The 11580-nt window shown below is 40.9% G+C and overlaps 2 protein-coding genes across 2 annotated transcripts; one reads left to right on the top strand and one right to left on the bottom strand.

Moving 5' to 3' along the window:
* Positions 1-2171: 2171 nt before the first annotated feature.
* On the bottom strand, positions 2172-2909 carry LOC124309699 (protein AIR2-like). Its single transcript, XM_046773537.1, has one exon. The coding sequence runs from the start codon at positions 2907-2909 to the stop codon at positions 2172-2174; it is 738 nt and encodes a 245-aa protein (XP_046629493.1).
* A 2318-nt stretch (positions 2910-5227) lies between these two features.
* Positions 5228-9108, top strand: LOC124309698 (uncharacterized). The gene is made up of 4 exons (XM_046773536.1): positions 5228-5522; positions 5706-6288; positions 6614-7608; positions 7721-9108. The coding sequence occupies exons 1-4, from the start codon at positions 5228-5230 to the stop codon at positions 9106-9108; spliced, it is 3261 nt and encodes a 1086-aa protein (XP_046629492.1).
* Positions 9109-11580: the final 2472 nt, after the last annotated feature.

Genomic DNA, 11580 nt, shown 5'->3' with positions numbered 1-11580 from the left:
ATACTGCAGTATCGGTTCTCGACACAGACTATCGCGTAGTGTTTCGAACGCAAATTGATGTTCTGCTGTCCATAGGAAAGGGCTATTCTTCTTTAGCAAATTATTAATGGGTCTAGCAATTTTTGAAAGGTTAGGAATGAATCTTCGGTAGTAGCCTATCAAGCCTATAAATTGTTTAATCTGTTTAGGATTCTTGGGAACTGGGTAGTTTTTTATTGCTGATATCTTTTCCGGATTAGGTTTCAATCCATTTTGAGTGATGATGTGACCTAGGTATGCTACTTCTTCACGCAGAAATTCACATTTATCTGGCTGCAGGGTTAGTCCTGCATCAGACAATCTCTTCATGAGTTTCCGAAATTTGGTTTCGTGCTCCTCCAAGGATCGGGAGTAAATGACTATGTCATCCAAATACACAAACATATCTGTACCCTGTAATCCCGATAGAACCTGGTCTATTAGACGTTGAAAGGTGGATGGGGCATTTTTTAAACCAAATGGCATTCTAGTATACTCGAAATGGCCGTGAGGAGTCGAAAAAGCGGTCCTAGCGCTGTGATCGGGATGCATTGGAATTTGGTGGAACCGGGAAGCCAAGTCGAACGTTGAGAAATATTCTGCGGAGCCTGGTTGATCCAGGATATCGACGATATTTGGTAGCGGGTAAGCGTCGCCGATGGTTTTTTCGTTCAGTTTCCGGAAATCAATGACCATTCGCTACTTTTTTTTGCCGCTAGCATCTGATTTCTTGGAGATGATCCAGACCGGAGAATTGTGAGGAGATGAAGAATGTGTGATAATGTTCTGATCAAGGAGTTTGGTCACTTGTTTTTGTATTTCGTCTTTGTGTACTCTTGGCTGTCTGTATTGTTTGGTATGAATTGGTGCGTCATTGGTAGTAGGGATCGTATGGCTGACTAAGTTTGTAAGTCTCAGGGTGTCACCTGGGAGGAAAAATAAATAGTTGAATTGGATAGCAAGATTAACTATTAATTGTTTTTCTTCGTCGTTCAAATGGTCCAATCGTAAGTTTTCTTTCAAAATGTCAAGGCGTCTCGAATAGTAATTTGGGGATGTGGGAAGAACGCGATTCTCGATCCTTTTTTTTTCGTGTAAGACCTGTGCTAGTAAGACCTGTCCGCTGCTTGCAGTACTTGTATGCGTTAGGTGTGTTTTTGCACTGAGCGTGGCGGTGCTCGCGAGTTCATCGACTTCTTCTAGTGTTACGACTGGTCTTCTTATTTCCACAGCTGATTCGTTGGAATTTATCGCATAAACGTATGCAAACCCTTGTTGGTTGGTAACCAGGGCCTGTCCCAGGAATATGTTAGCTCCTACTTCCAACTGTTCTATGAATCCCGTTTTTACCGAGGGATTCGAAATTTTTAGTGCAATCACCTGAGCCGTTCGTGGTGGTATGAATATGTAGTCTTCGTTTAGGAGTTTGAATGGTTTGCTAGTATTGTTCGGTATTATTTTTTCTGTATCGAAAGATATCGTTGCATTTTCGTTCCGTAAAAATATCGATCCTAAGATTCCGTCTTCTTGTGTCAGGAACAGATCGTCGACTATATGAAATATATAAAGGTTGTCACCGATTCGAATGCTAGTTGTTCCTACTACTTTTATTGGCTCATGTATAGCACTGGTAACGTGGATCTGACCTTCGAGTAATTCACACGGAACATGCGGATGTCTTGCTCCGAATTTAATTATGTTTACATCAGCACCGGTGTCAACTATAAATGTGCTGGGTTGTCGTGTGAGTTCACCGGTGGTTATTCGAACCTTCGGTGTTTGTGTGACAGATGTTATGAGGATACGCGGTGGTGTTTTTGTGTTAGTTCTATGCGTGTTAAAGGGAATGACGCCGGTTTCGCGAGAGATAAGGTAGTTGTTTTTGAAACAGATAGTCGCCTTTTCCGAACGTAAAAAGTCTGAACTCAGTATACCGTCTCCGATGATAGGGAAGGAGTTATCGACAAGATGGAATTCGTGGCGTGTATTAGCTAACTCGATGTAGAGACTTCCTATTGTTCTGATGGATTCTTCCGTTATCCCTGAAATCTGCCTAATGTCCGTCTTTGTGACGTGGACTCTTGGGTCGATTTTATCGATTTTTAACAAATCAATATTAGCGCCAGTATCTATCATTAGTGTCACGTACCCATTCAAAGACTGCGGGCATTGTGTTCGAATCTGTGGAGGGCCAGATTCCATATGTACGGAGCTGACGTTTGGTTTGGACGATGCTCCGGTTTGAGGGAGGTCGATGCGTCCGCGCGGCCGTCCCTGAACTCGTTTAAATGGCTCGCGTTGCCTGAATATTCGCGATGTTGCTTTGCTTCGTATGAAACTTCCGGGTGGACGCCTGCATCGCATCTCTCGTTCGAGTAGTCTTGTGCTACGTAATTAACTCTGAAGTTCGATCGTGAAGGATTTGGTGTGTTATAGTGTTGTGAGCGTTGACTGTCATTTCGCATCTGGTCTGAAGGTTGGTTTGTCGGGTCTCTTGCTCGATATTGGGTATTGAGATTGTTCTGTTGTTGACGATTAGTGTTATTTTGGAAAACTCTTGAATCTTGGTGGAATTTTGGATTCTGGGGATATTGGGACCGATTTGAGCGGCACTTATCGTTCGAGTGGCCCTTGCCACCACACTGCGTGCAAGTTGTGTTGTTGCGCAGCCTCGTTCTGCACTCTTCTATACTATGACCTGCCTTCTTGCAGTATCTACACACTACTAATACGGAAGGTTGTTCAGGACAATATTTATCGATGTGCTCGGTTAATTTACATATACTACATTTTATATGGTTTTGTGTTTCGTAGTTAGTATCACAGTATAAGGCTAGTTTAAGTCTATGTGATAATAGTTTTCCAGTCTTGGTGGCCGTGTCTATAGCCATTTGTAGGGTTTATGGATTCTCATGAGCTACTCTTATTTCTAATTCGTCTAGTAACCCTTTGATAAATCTTAGTCTTGCGGTCTCTTTGATATTTTTCTTCAGCACTTGAGCATCACTGATAGATTCTGAGGCATCTATTGATTCGCACGCTTGTCTTAACAGATGTTTTATTCTAGCACCGTAATCTAGAACACTCTCGTTTCGCCTCTTTGCCGATTGTGCGAGGTCTAGCTGGATATCTGGGAGGTGTCGTTTAGACGCGTAGGCCTGTTTTAGGCAGTCTAGCAAATCTCGAAGAGAATCCGGATTATCTCACTCTATATATTTACTCGCGTCGCCTTCAATTTTCGTGCGAATGAGTGTGGAGAATAAATTCAGTTCTCTGGCTAAGACAGCTCGTTTCGCGCATGCTACTTTAGTTATGAATTCGGATACGGGCATATTAGTGCCATTGAACGTGGGAATCAGAGCCAATGCATCTTTAAGAGGCAGGTGCGGAAGAGTGCTTTCGGTAGCCATGTTGTAAATTTCAATCTAGGATTTGTCGACTTACAAAGTGAAGATGAAGAAAATGAATCGAACAAATGTTGCATTCTTCCGTGAGGATGTTGGTCCAGCGATTTCGTGTCTGCAGGCGGTGATGACGTCGGTGTGCGTTGTGTTGTACTAGAAGTCGTGAAGAATGAAGATGTCGTTGTAGTAGCAGCAGGAGATAGTTTTTCAGCAATATCGATTTGGAGATACGGATTTGCCTGTGACGTTCGTGTGTATCAGAGATCGTTGATTGCGTTAAACATAGAATATGGCTTTCAGAGTGTCTTTAACACTATCACACAGTGGTATTACTTTTGTATTAACATCACTGAGCTTGCACACTTCAGAACCGGTCTATCAGATGGCACTTCATGCGTAGCACACACGTAAAATTGTATCACTGGATTTCCGGAAAGCGAAGGCCACCGCTGCCACCAATGTTACGTCCGTGAGTAGAGTTTACTCCTGAGCGGAAGGAGTAACCCGGTTGGCTTCGCTTTTACGTTCCAGGTTAACCGGAAATCAGGATGAGGATTGAATAAACTTGAGTATGTTGATATGTCGATTATATGTTTATTGCGTAGAACTTGAGATACCGGTAGCAATGAATGGTGTGGCACGAAAAGATATATAAGAAGTCTAGATGTGGAGTTGTCGAGAGTCAGAATAGGAGTGTCCCTCGAGACGTGAAACGTACGGGTGCAGAAAAGGTGCAACAATGTTAGAAGTAGGGAATGGAATTTGATGAGTAAGCGCGATGGTGAATAACGTGAGACTACGTAGAGATAAGAGGACAGGACAGAGACCATGAGATTAATGTAAGAACTGTGGGAGAGTTTGCGAGTAGGAAAAATAGAGAGAAGTGGTATGCTGGACGTAACAACATTAATTAAATTTTTAAAAAATAGATTTGATTATTAAAAAAATCTCATATATTCTTTAATTATTTGCTCACATATTATTCAAAATAAAAATATTATTCATCAAAAAAATCCATTTAATGTACTTTATGTATTGTAATTTGGAGCATCTATACAAAGGATTAGAACTTATTAAGAAGATTGAAGAAAACATACAGATAGATGAACAAATAATTATTTGATTTCATAGGCTGCGCAAGTGTCAACACGTATTTTTCTTCCTTCGTGATTAGTGACATGTTATCCAGGGCATCCTAGTGCTAATAAATCATCTCACAATAACCATTCTCATCGGAAAAAAACCCTTATCAATCGTGAATAATAAGTTTTACAATATAGACTACAATTTAATCAATATAATTATTAATTCACCTCGCAATAGATTTAGGTTATGAATATAGAAAGTGTTCTTCCTCTTCGAGCACAATTGTAAGAGTGTCTGTAAGTGTGTTTACATTTTGGAAACTTACGCTTCTTGGTGCGAAGCTCGTAAGACAGTCAATGACCGTCTAATATTAAAATGCGGATCGACTAATATTGAAATGCGGATATGCATCATCAATATTAATATTAATCACGAGGTAATTTTCATTTTGTGAAACGTATATAATTTTTGAAAAACTGGTAAATTCGAAAAATTAACGACGGAGCCAGGAATCGAACCTGGTATCTAGCGATGCTTTACCGGAGCCTTACTCCACTAGACCACCTAGCCGCCCTAGGTGCGCTAGGGCGCTAGGTGGTCTAGTGGAGTAAGGCTCCGGTAAAGCATCGCTAGATACCAGGTTCGATTCCTGGCTCCGTCGTTAATTTTTCGAATTTACCAGTTTTTCAAAAATTATATACGTTTCACAGATTTAGGTTATGTCTTATGGAATAACCACAACCGAAGTAGAAACCTACATTGCCGTCCAAGCCGACACACCGAGTCAGCTTGGTTCTCCTGCAGGTGTCACCACTAACCCAATAATATTTACGGACGTCACTTCTGCCGCCACAACAAGCCAAAACGTAGAGGCACCCGAACAGCTTCTATCCAGACTAAACCCAGCAGCTTCAGTCTTCGTCTCTTTAAATCATGAGGACACCAATCATGCAAAAATAGTTAAAGAAACTGCTACAGCGTCCGCTAGCAAAAGAAAAAGAGGTCGACCGCCAGGTTCGCTTGCTTTAAAAAACCGAACCAACTCGGTGAATTCAATAACTAGTTACTTCTCCCCCACCTCTTCTAAAGGAGGCTGCCTTACTCAAACGTTAGCCGCCTCGTCGCCAGAAATCTCTCCGCCATCGAAACTACAACGATCATCCTCTTCTCCTCCTTTTATACGATACACTATTTCAGACTCTCCAACAATGTCTCCTCCAAACTCTCCCACCACAGTGTCATCAGTAACAGAAATCTTCGAAACGCTCAAAAAGTGGAGAACAGAGGACCAAAAGGACAGAGAAGAAATGAAAAAGGAATTGTTAGGGGAGATCGCAACATCACGGGAAGAACACACTCGTCTACTCAAGGAACAGACGAAGAAGTTGAGTGAAGAAAATAAAGAACTTCGCTCTCAAATAAAGGAACTAAGCGACAGAGTTACGGCCCTAGAGCTGTGCTCACAAGCTGGAGATACTCAGGAATCCGTCAACCTAAGCAATTTGGCTCTCCTTGAGAAACGACTAGTAAAGGCAAGTATCTCATCTATAGACAAACTAAACAGGAAAAATAATATTATAGTGAGAGGCCTAGGTTTAGTTTCAGGAGACAATGTTACCGGATCTCTGAACAAGTTCATCGAAGAAAACCTCAAAATTAAGGATGCCGCTTGCTCAGCAAACTGGGTTCACGGTAACAAACCGTTCATTAAAGCCACCCTCAAGGACCAAAAAGTAAAAGCGGAAATAATGGCGAAGAAGAAATCTCTAAAAAAACCTGTGTAAATTGACTATGATCTAACGCCTACAGAGAGCTTAGCTGCATACAAACTCCGCCTAGAAACAAAAAAGCTAAGAGACGAAGGCTAGACCGTCAAAATAGGACACCAGCGCATTTATGTAGACGGTGTGTGCCATTAATACGACCCGGTGCTTCAGAAAGTAGTCAAATCTACCCAAACGAGCAAAGAAAATACTTCAACTTCGCCCAACGAAACTCGCAATAGTAATTTATCGCAAGAAAGAATGGACTTTCAACAGAACTTTCAATAACTCAGCCGGCTCAAGTGATATAGTTAAACAGAACAGAAAGCACAACTTTTTCAGCATATGTTTTTGGAATGTGAGAGGTCTATCTAACCTAAAAGACTATCAAAACTTCCACGGAGACGTACTCTGCATATCGGAGACCTGGACAACCTCGAACGTAACAAATCTAGCTAACTTTAAAGATTGGTATACAACCGGTTCTCCAGCCACCGAAAGCAAAACATTCGGTAGAGCCAGCGGAGGTCTGCTTACATTATGCAAAAACAAGAACAGCGCAATAATAGAAATCACTGATAACTGGATCTTCAACAAATACCAATCAGACCACATCTCGCTCATCATCGGCTCCATATACTTAAAGCCAGATCAAAAAAATCTGAACTCACTACTTCACCAATTGCAACTAAGCCTAAATATAATCTTCGCCCAAGCATCAGACGCGATAATTCTCGAAGGTGATTTCAACGCAAGAATTGGTGATCCATTACCGGAGGACGAAAAATTGTTCGAAGGTACCACGCTCAACTCCAGGAGGAATTTTAGTGACCACATAACAAACCACCAAGGAAAAACTCTTTTAGATTTCATGAACAGCAATGGATTCATCCTTTTAAACGGACGCACAGCAAGTGATGAACTTGGTGGGTTCACCTTCAGAAGCGCAATGGGCAAGAGCACAATAGATCTCATTTGGATAAATACTCTCAGCATTAATCTGATCAAAGATGTAAGAATCGAACATATAATATCAAATTCAGATCACCTGCCAATCACAGTCAGCCTGTTCTCGAACATCTCCAGTACACCGGACATATCCGAAGACACCTTACACACTCACAGATTAAAATGGAGCCCAGCACTCGCAGACATCTATCGCGAAAACTTACAAAACTCACACTTGATCTCACTGAATTTTACGATGTCCTCAATGAATACTCTCCATGAAAACTTCTGCAAGGCAGTTACGGCGACAGCTTGCAGTTTGGGAATGAGAAAAAAGAACGCCCAATCATCCAACGGATATAAATCCAAACCATGGTACGACCTTGAATGTAAGACCAAAAAGCGTGAGATTACTCTCTTACTGGAATACTGCAAAAAAGAGTATCCAGCAACTCCCCTGTGGAATATATTCTTACAAAAAAAAAAGGGAATACTTTTCAGTAATACAAGCAAAGAAAGAACTATCCCGCCTAGCATTAATAGATCAATTTAACAACAGCAATAACCCTTCTGATTTTTGGAAAGTCATCAAACAAGTCAAAGGTTGCACACCCGCAATTAATAAGGTTTCAATCACAACCTGGAATCAATACTTCACTAAATTATATCCTCCTAGATTATCACTAGAGATGCCACTGGTGCAGGAACAACACGATATGCTAGACGAGAAAATAACGATGGAAGAACTAATAAAGAGCCTGAAAAAAAGCAAATGTGGCAAAGCACCAGGCATGGACAACATAAGTAATGACTTTCTAAAAGAGCTGCCGGAAAATTGGCTCTATTACATTCAAGTCTTTTTCAACAAAATTATACAAACCGAAATCATTCCTGATGATTGGGCCCAGGTAGTCATGTTTATGCTGCATAAAAAAGGTGATAGCTCAGATCCAGACAACTACAGGAGTATAGCTTTGATAAATTCAATCGCCAAAGTCTTCACCAACATTTTACATGACCGATTAAGGCAATGGGCAGAAAATAACAAGCTAATACCAGAAGAACAAGCCGGATTTTGCACGGGGAAAGGTTGCGCAGGCAACGTGTTCTTGCTGCAAACGATAATACAAATGCAACTACGATTTCCTGACATAACGGCGTACATTCTCTTTATAGACTTCAGAAAAGCTTTTGATAAAGTACCTCATAACATCCTCTGGGCTAAACTAAAAAACCTCGGTATTAGCAATAAACTCATATGGATACTCATCAACTTCTACAGCAAAAGCAGGATGCACATCAGGAAAGACCACCACCTGTCTGATCCCATTGACATAACCGAAGGAGTACTGCAAGGCGACATACTCAGCCCGTTGCTGTTTATTCTATTTATTGCTGATATAATTAAATTCTTCGAGAATCGCGACGTCGAAAGACTAAACCTGAACAATCTCCGTCAGATACTCATGTTATTATATGCTGATGACATTGCCGCTTTATCTCACTCTGCCTCAAGTTTAAAAGAAGCACTGAAAGTATTGGAGGAATACTGTGACACAAACGGCCTGGAAGTCAACATCAGCAAAACAAAAATAATGGCCTGTCGTACATCAGGAAGGATCAAGAAAAAGGATAAAGGCTTCCAATTCAAAGGCAAAAGTATTGAAGTGGTCAAGACATACACATATCTGGGTGTTGCGTTTTCAAGCAACCTGCAAGGGGATATAGCAGCCACCGAAGCATCCAAAAGAGGCAAACAAGCAATCGGATCAACCTACTCAATTCTTTCTAGGCTCAGAGCAGAAACTTGGCTTAGCAAAAAGAAACTCCATGACAGCATGATCAAAACAACGCAGTGCACATTTGGGGTCTCAGGAAAGAAATACTAGACAATCTTGAACAACTCACCTGCTTTATTTTAAAAGAATTTTCCATCTTCCTGTCTGTACGCCACATTATTTTCTACGCCTCGAATTCGACATACCACACATTTCTCTGGAAGTACTAAAATACGCATACAACTGGGTAATTAAAATACTAGAGATGAGAGAAGACCGACTGCCCAAGCTCGGCTTGACTAGACTTATTCAACCATCTGCCAATTACAAAAGTCAAAACTTGAACTGGACCTTACAAGTTAAGTCGTTGCTTTCTCTCATTGGTGAAGAACAAATGTTTGAGGACATGAACGCAACTCATTGGAAGGTAAATAAGGACAGGATCCTCAACAAGTACCGCTCTTTCCTCAAACTTCAAGAACTTAAACGCTACTCAAAGTCTGAATCATGTCAATCACCCATACCAAGGTCGCCAGAAGACTCGCTCCCAATATACCTGACAAGAGGCTCTTTCCACACAATAACACCTAAATTACAGCTAAGAGTCATATACTCATGCAAAATATACTCGTGCAACATATCAACGAAGCTAGGGGTAATTAAATTGAAACCGGCAGAATTATGCCGCTTCTGTTACAACTCAGAAAAGGAAACAATAGTTCACTTTCTGATAAACTGTACATTCTTCAGCTCTCCTCGCTCCGAATACCTGCAAATATCCAAGGAAGACAGCGACCATCAACTTAATTATAATTTTAGATGACTATTCCACATCTGGCTCCAAAAATTTATCAAACTATTGAACAGCGTGTTCAGAGTTATTAAACAGTATCACGCCAAACTAGTTCTGTTTAACTCAATACACATTACTTAACGGCCTTAAAATGTATATAAGCCTTTCTATATTTCTTATTTTTTTATTTTCACATGCTCAATTTTAAACTTATTGTTTGTAACATTATACGATCTCATAAAAAAAAGTGTATCAAAGATAAGTATCTTAAAAATCACTTTGAATAAATATATATATATATATATATATATATATATATATATATATATATATATATATATATATATATATATATGTCGCATCACGATATTGTGTCTTTGTTATATTTTGATCACCGGTTGTATGACGTTGATGGAACTTGTTTTGGTTGAATTTGTTTTGTTCTTGTTTAACTTGGTTACTTCTTTTAGAATAATTTTCAAACGATTGGAATAAAGTTGTGTTGTTCCGTGCCTCTGCGGTTTACAATTAAATAAATTGTGTTATACTCTTTATTTTACTCTGTATATCTGACATCAGAAGTGGGATAAAGAACGTTTAAGCGTGTAGAAGTATTAAAAAACTCAGTAAATTTTCGAGATAGAGATGGAAAACGAGGAAGATTTCAGTGTGGCAGAAGATGTAGAAGAAAGTGTGAGGAGAAGTGCAAAGAGTGACACAGGCATAGTAGAAACTTCTCGAAAACGAAAAAGAAATCACCGATCCCCGGCGTTATCAGAATCTGAACATTCCGATGATTTGCGAAGAAGGAAGCACGGAAGACGTAGGCACAGAAAACGTCAGGCAAGATTGGAGGAGGAAAATCTGCGACTGCTTGCACTGCTTTCCAGACGAGAACGTGTTCCGATGGATCTCATCAAATTTGATCCGAAAACGACTGACGCGACTGGTTGGGTGAAAATGGTTGACGAGTGGATTCGCCGTTATAATCCTGATGATTATGAAATTGTCCAGCATTTGGCGAAAGCATTTAAAGACGAAGCGGCACAGTGGTTCACTGGTATGGATCCCTCAGGAAAAAGCTGGGTAGAAATACGTTCTGAGTTTTTAAGTGCGTATGCGAAAAATAAGAACGTTGCGTCGGAGCTGCACACGATTTGGATGGAAGACGCAGAGTTTACACTTGAAAATTTTATGAAGAAAGGGAGAAAATTAAAAGCGTGGCTCAACGAGAGAAAAACGGTGGACGAGACTGCAGCTCAACTTACGGGATTATCCTATTCGGCGCAAAATAGATTCGTTCGCAACATCTTTGTGCGAGAATCTCCTAAAAGCCTACAAGAAGCGATGACGTACCTTGATGGACGAACGACCGACTTCCATCAACCGCGTGCATCCTCCAGAGCCCCTGGTCCACATACTAAGACTTCGGCGCCGCGAGATGGTAAGTCGCACCGTTTTGACATCGAGTGCTACAATTGTGGAAGAAAAGGACATCGGAAGGCCGAATGTCGATCAGCTCTGCAGACACAGCGTGGCAGTTACTCACGGGTCATCAAGGAACTGGACGGTGGAGGTTTGGGGTCAAAGAAGCCGATAACCTGCTACAACTGTAAGGAAGAGGGACACATTGCCCCGAGTTGCCCTAAGAAGAACGAGAAGGTAGTGAGGCTTTGTCATTCTACCTCCACTGAGAATACTCTGAAGCTTGCTGACGGTAAGGTGTTGACGTTCATCTTTGACTCTGGTTCGGACTGTTCTCTTGTAACAGAGAGTTTGGCGGAGAGGTT

The sequence above is a fragment of the Neodiprion virginianus genome, unplaced genomic scaffold, assembly GCF_021901495.1.
Source record: "Neodiprion virginianus isolate iyNeoVirg1 unplaced genomic scaffold, iyNeoVirg1.1 ptg000023l, whole genome shotgun sequence".
In the NCBI taxonomy this organism is placed as follows: Eukaryota; Metazoa; Arthropoda; class Insecta; order Hymenoptera; family Diprionidae; genus Neodiprion; species Neodiprion virginianus.
The sequence above is the reverse complement of the archived record's forward strand: the minus strand, read 5'-3'. Positions and strand labels throughout refer to the sequence as shown.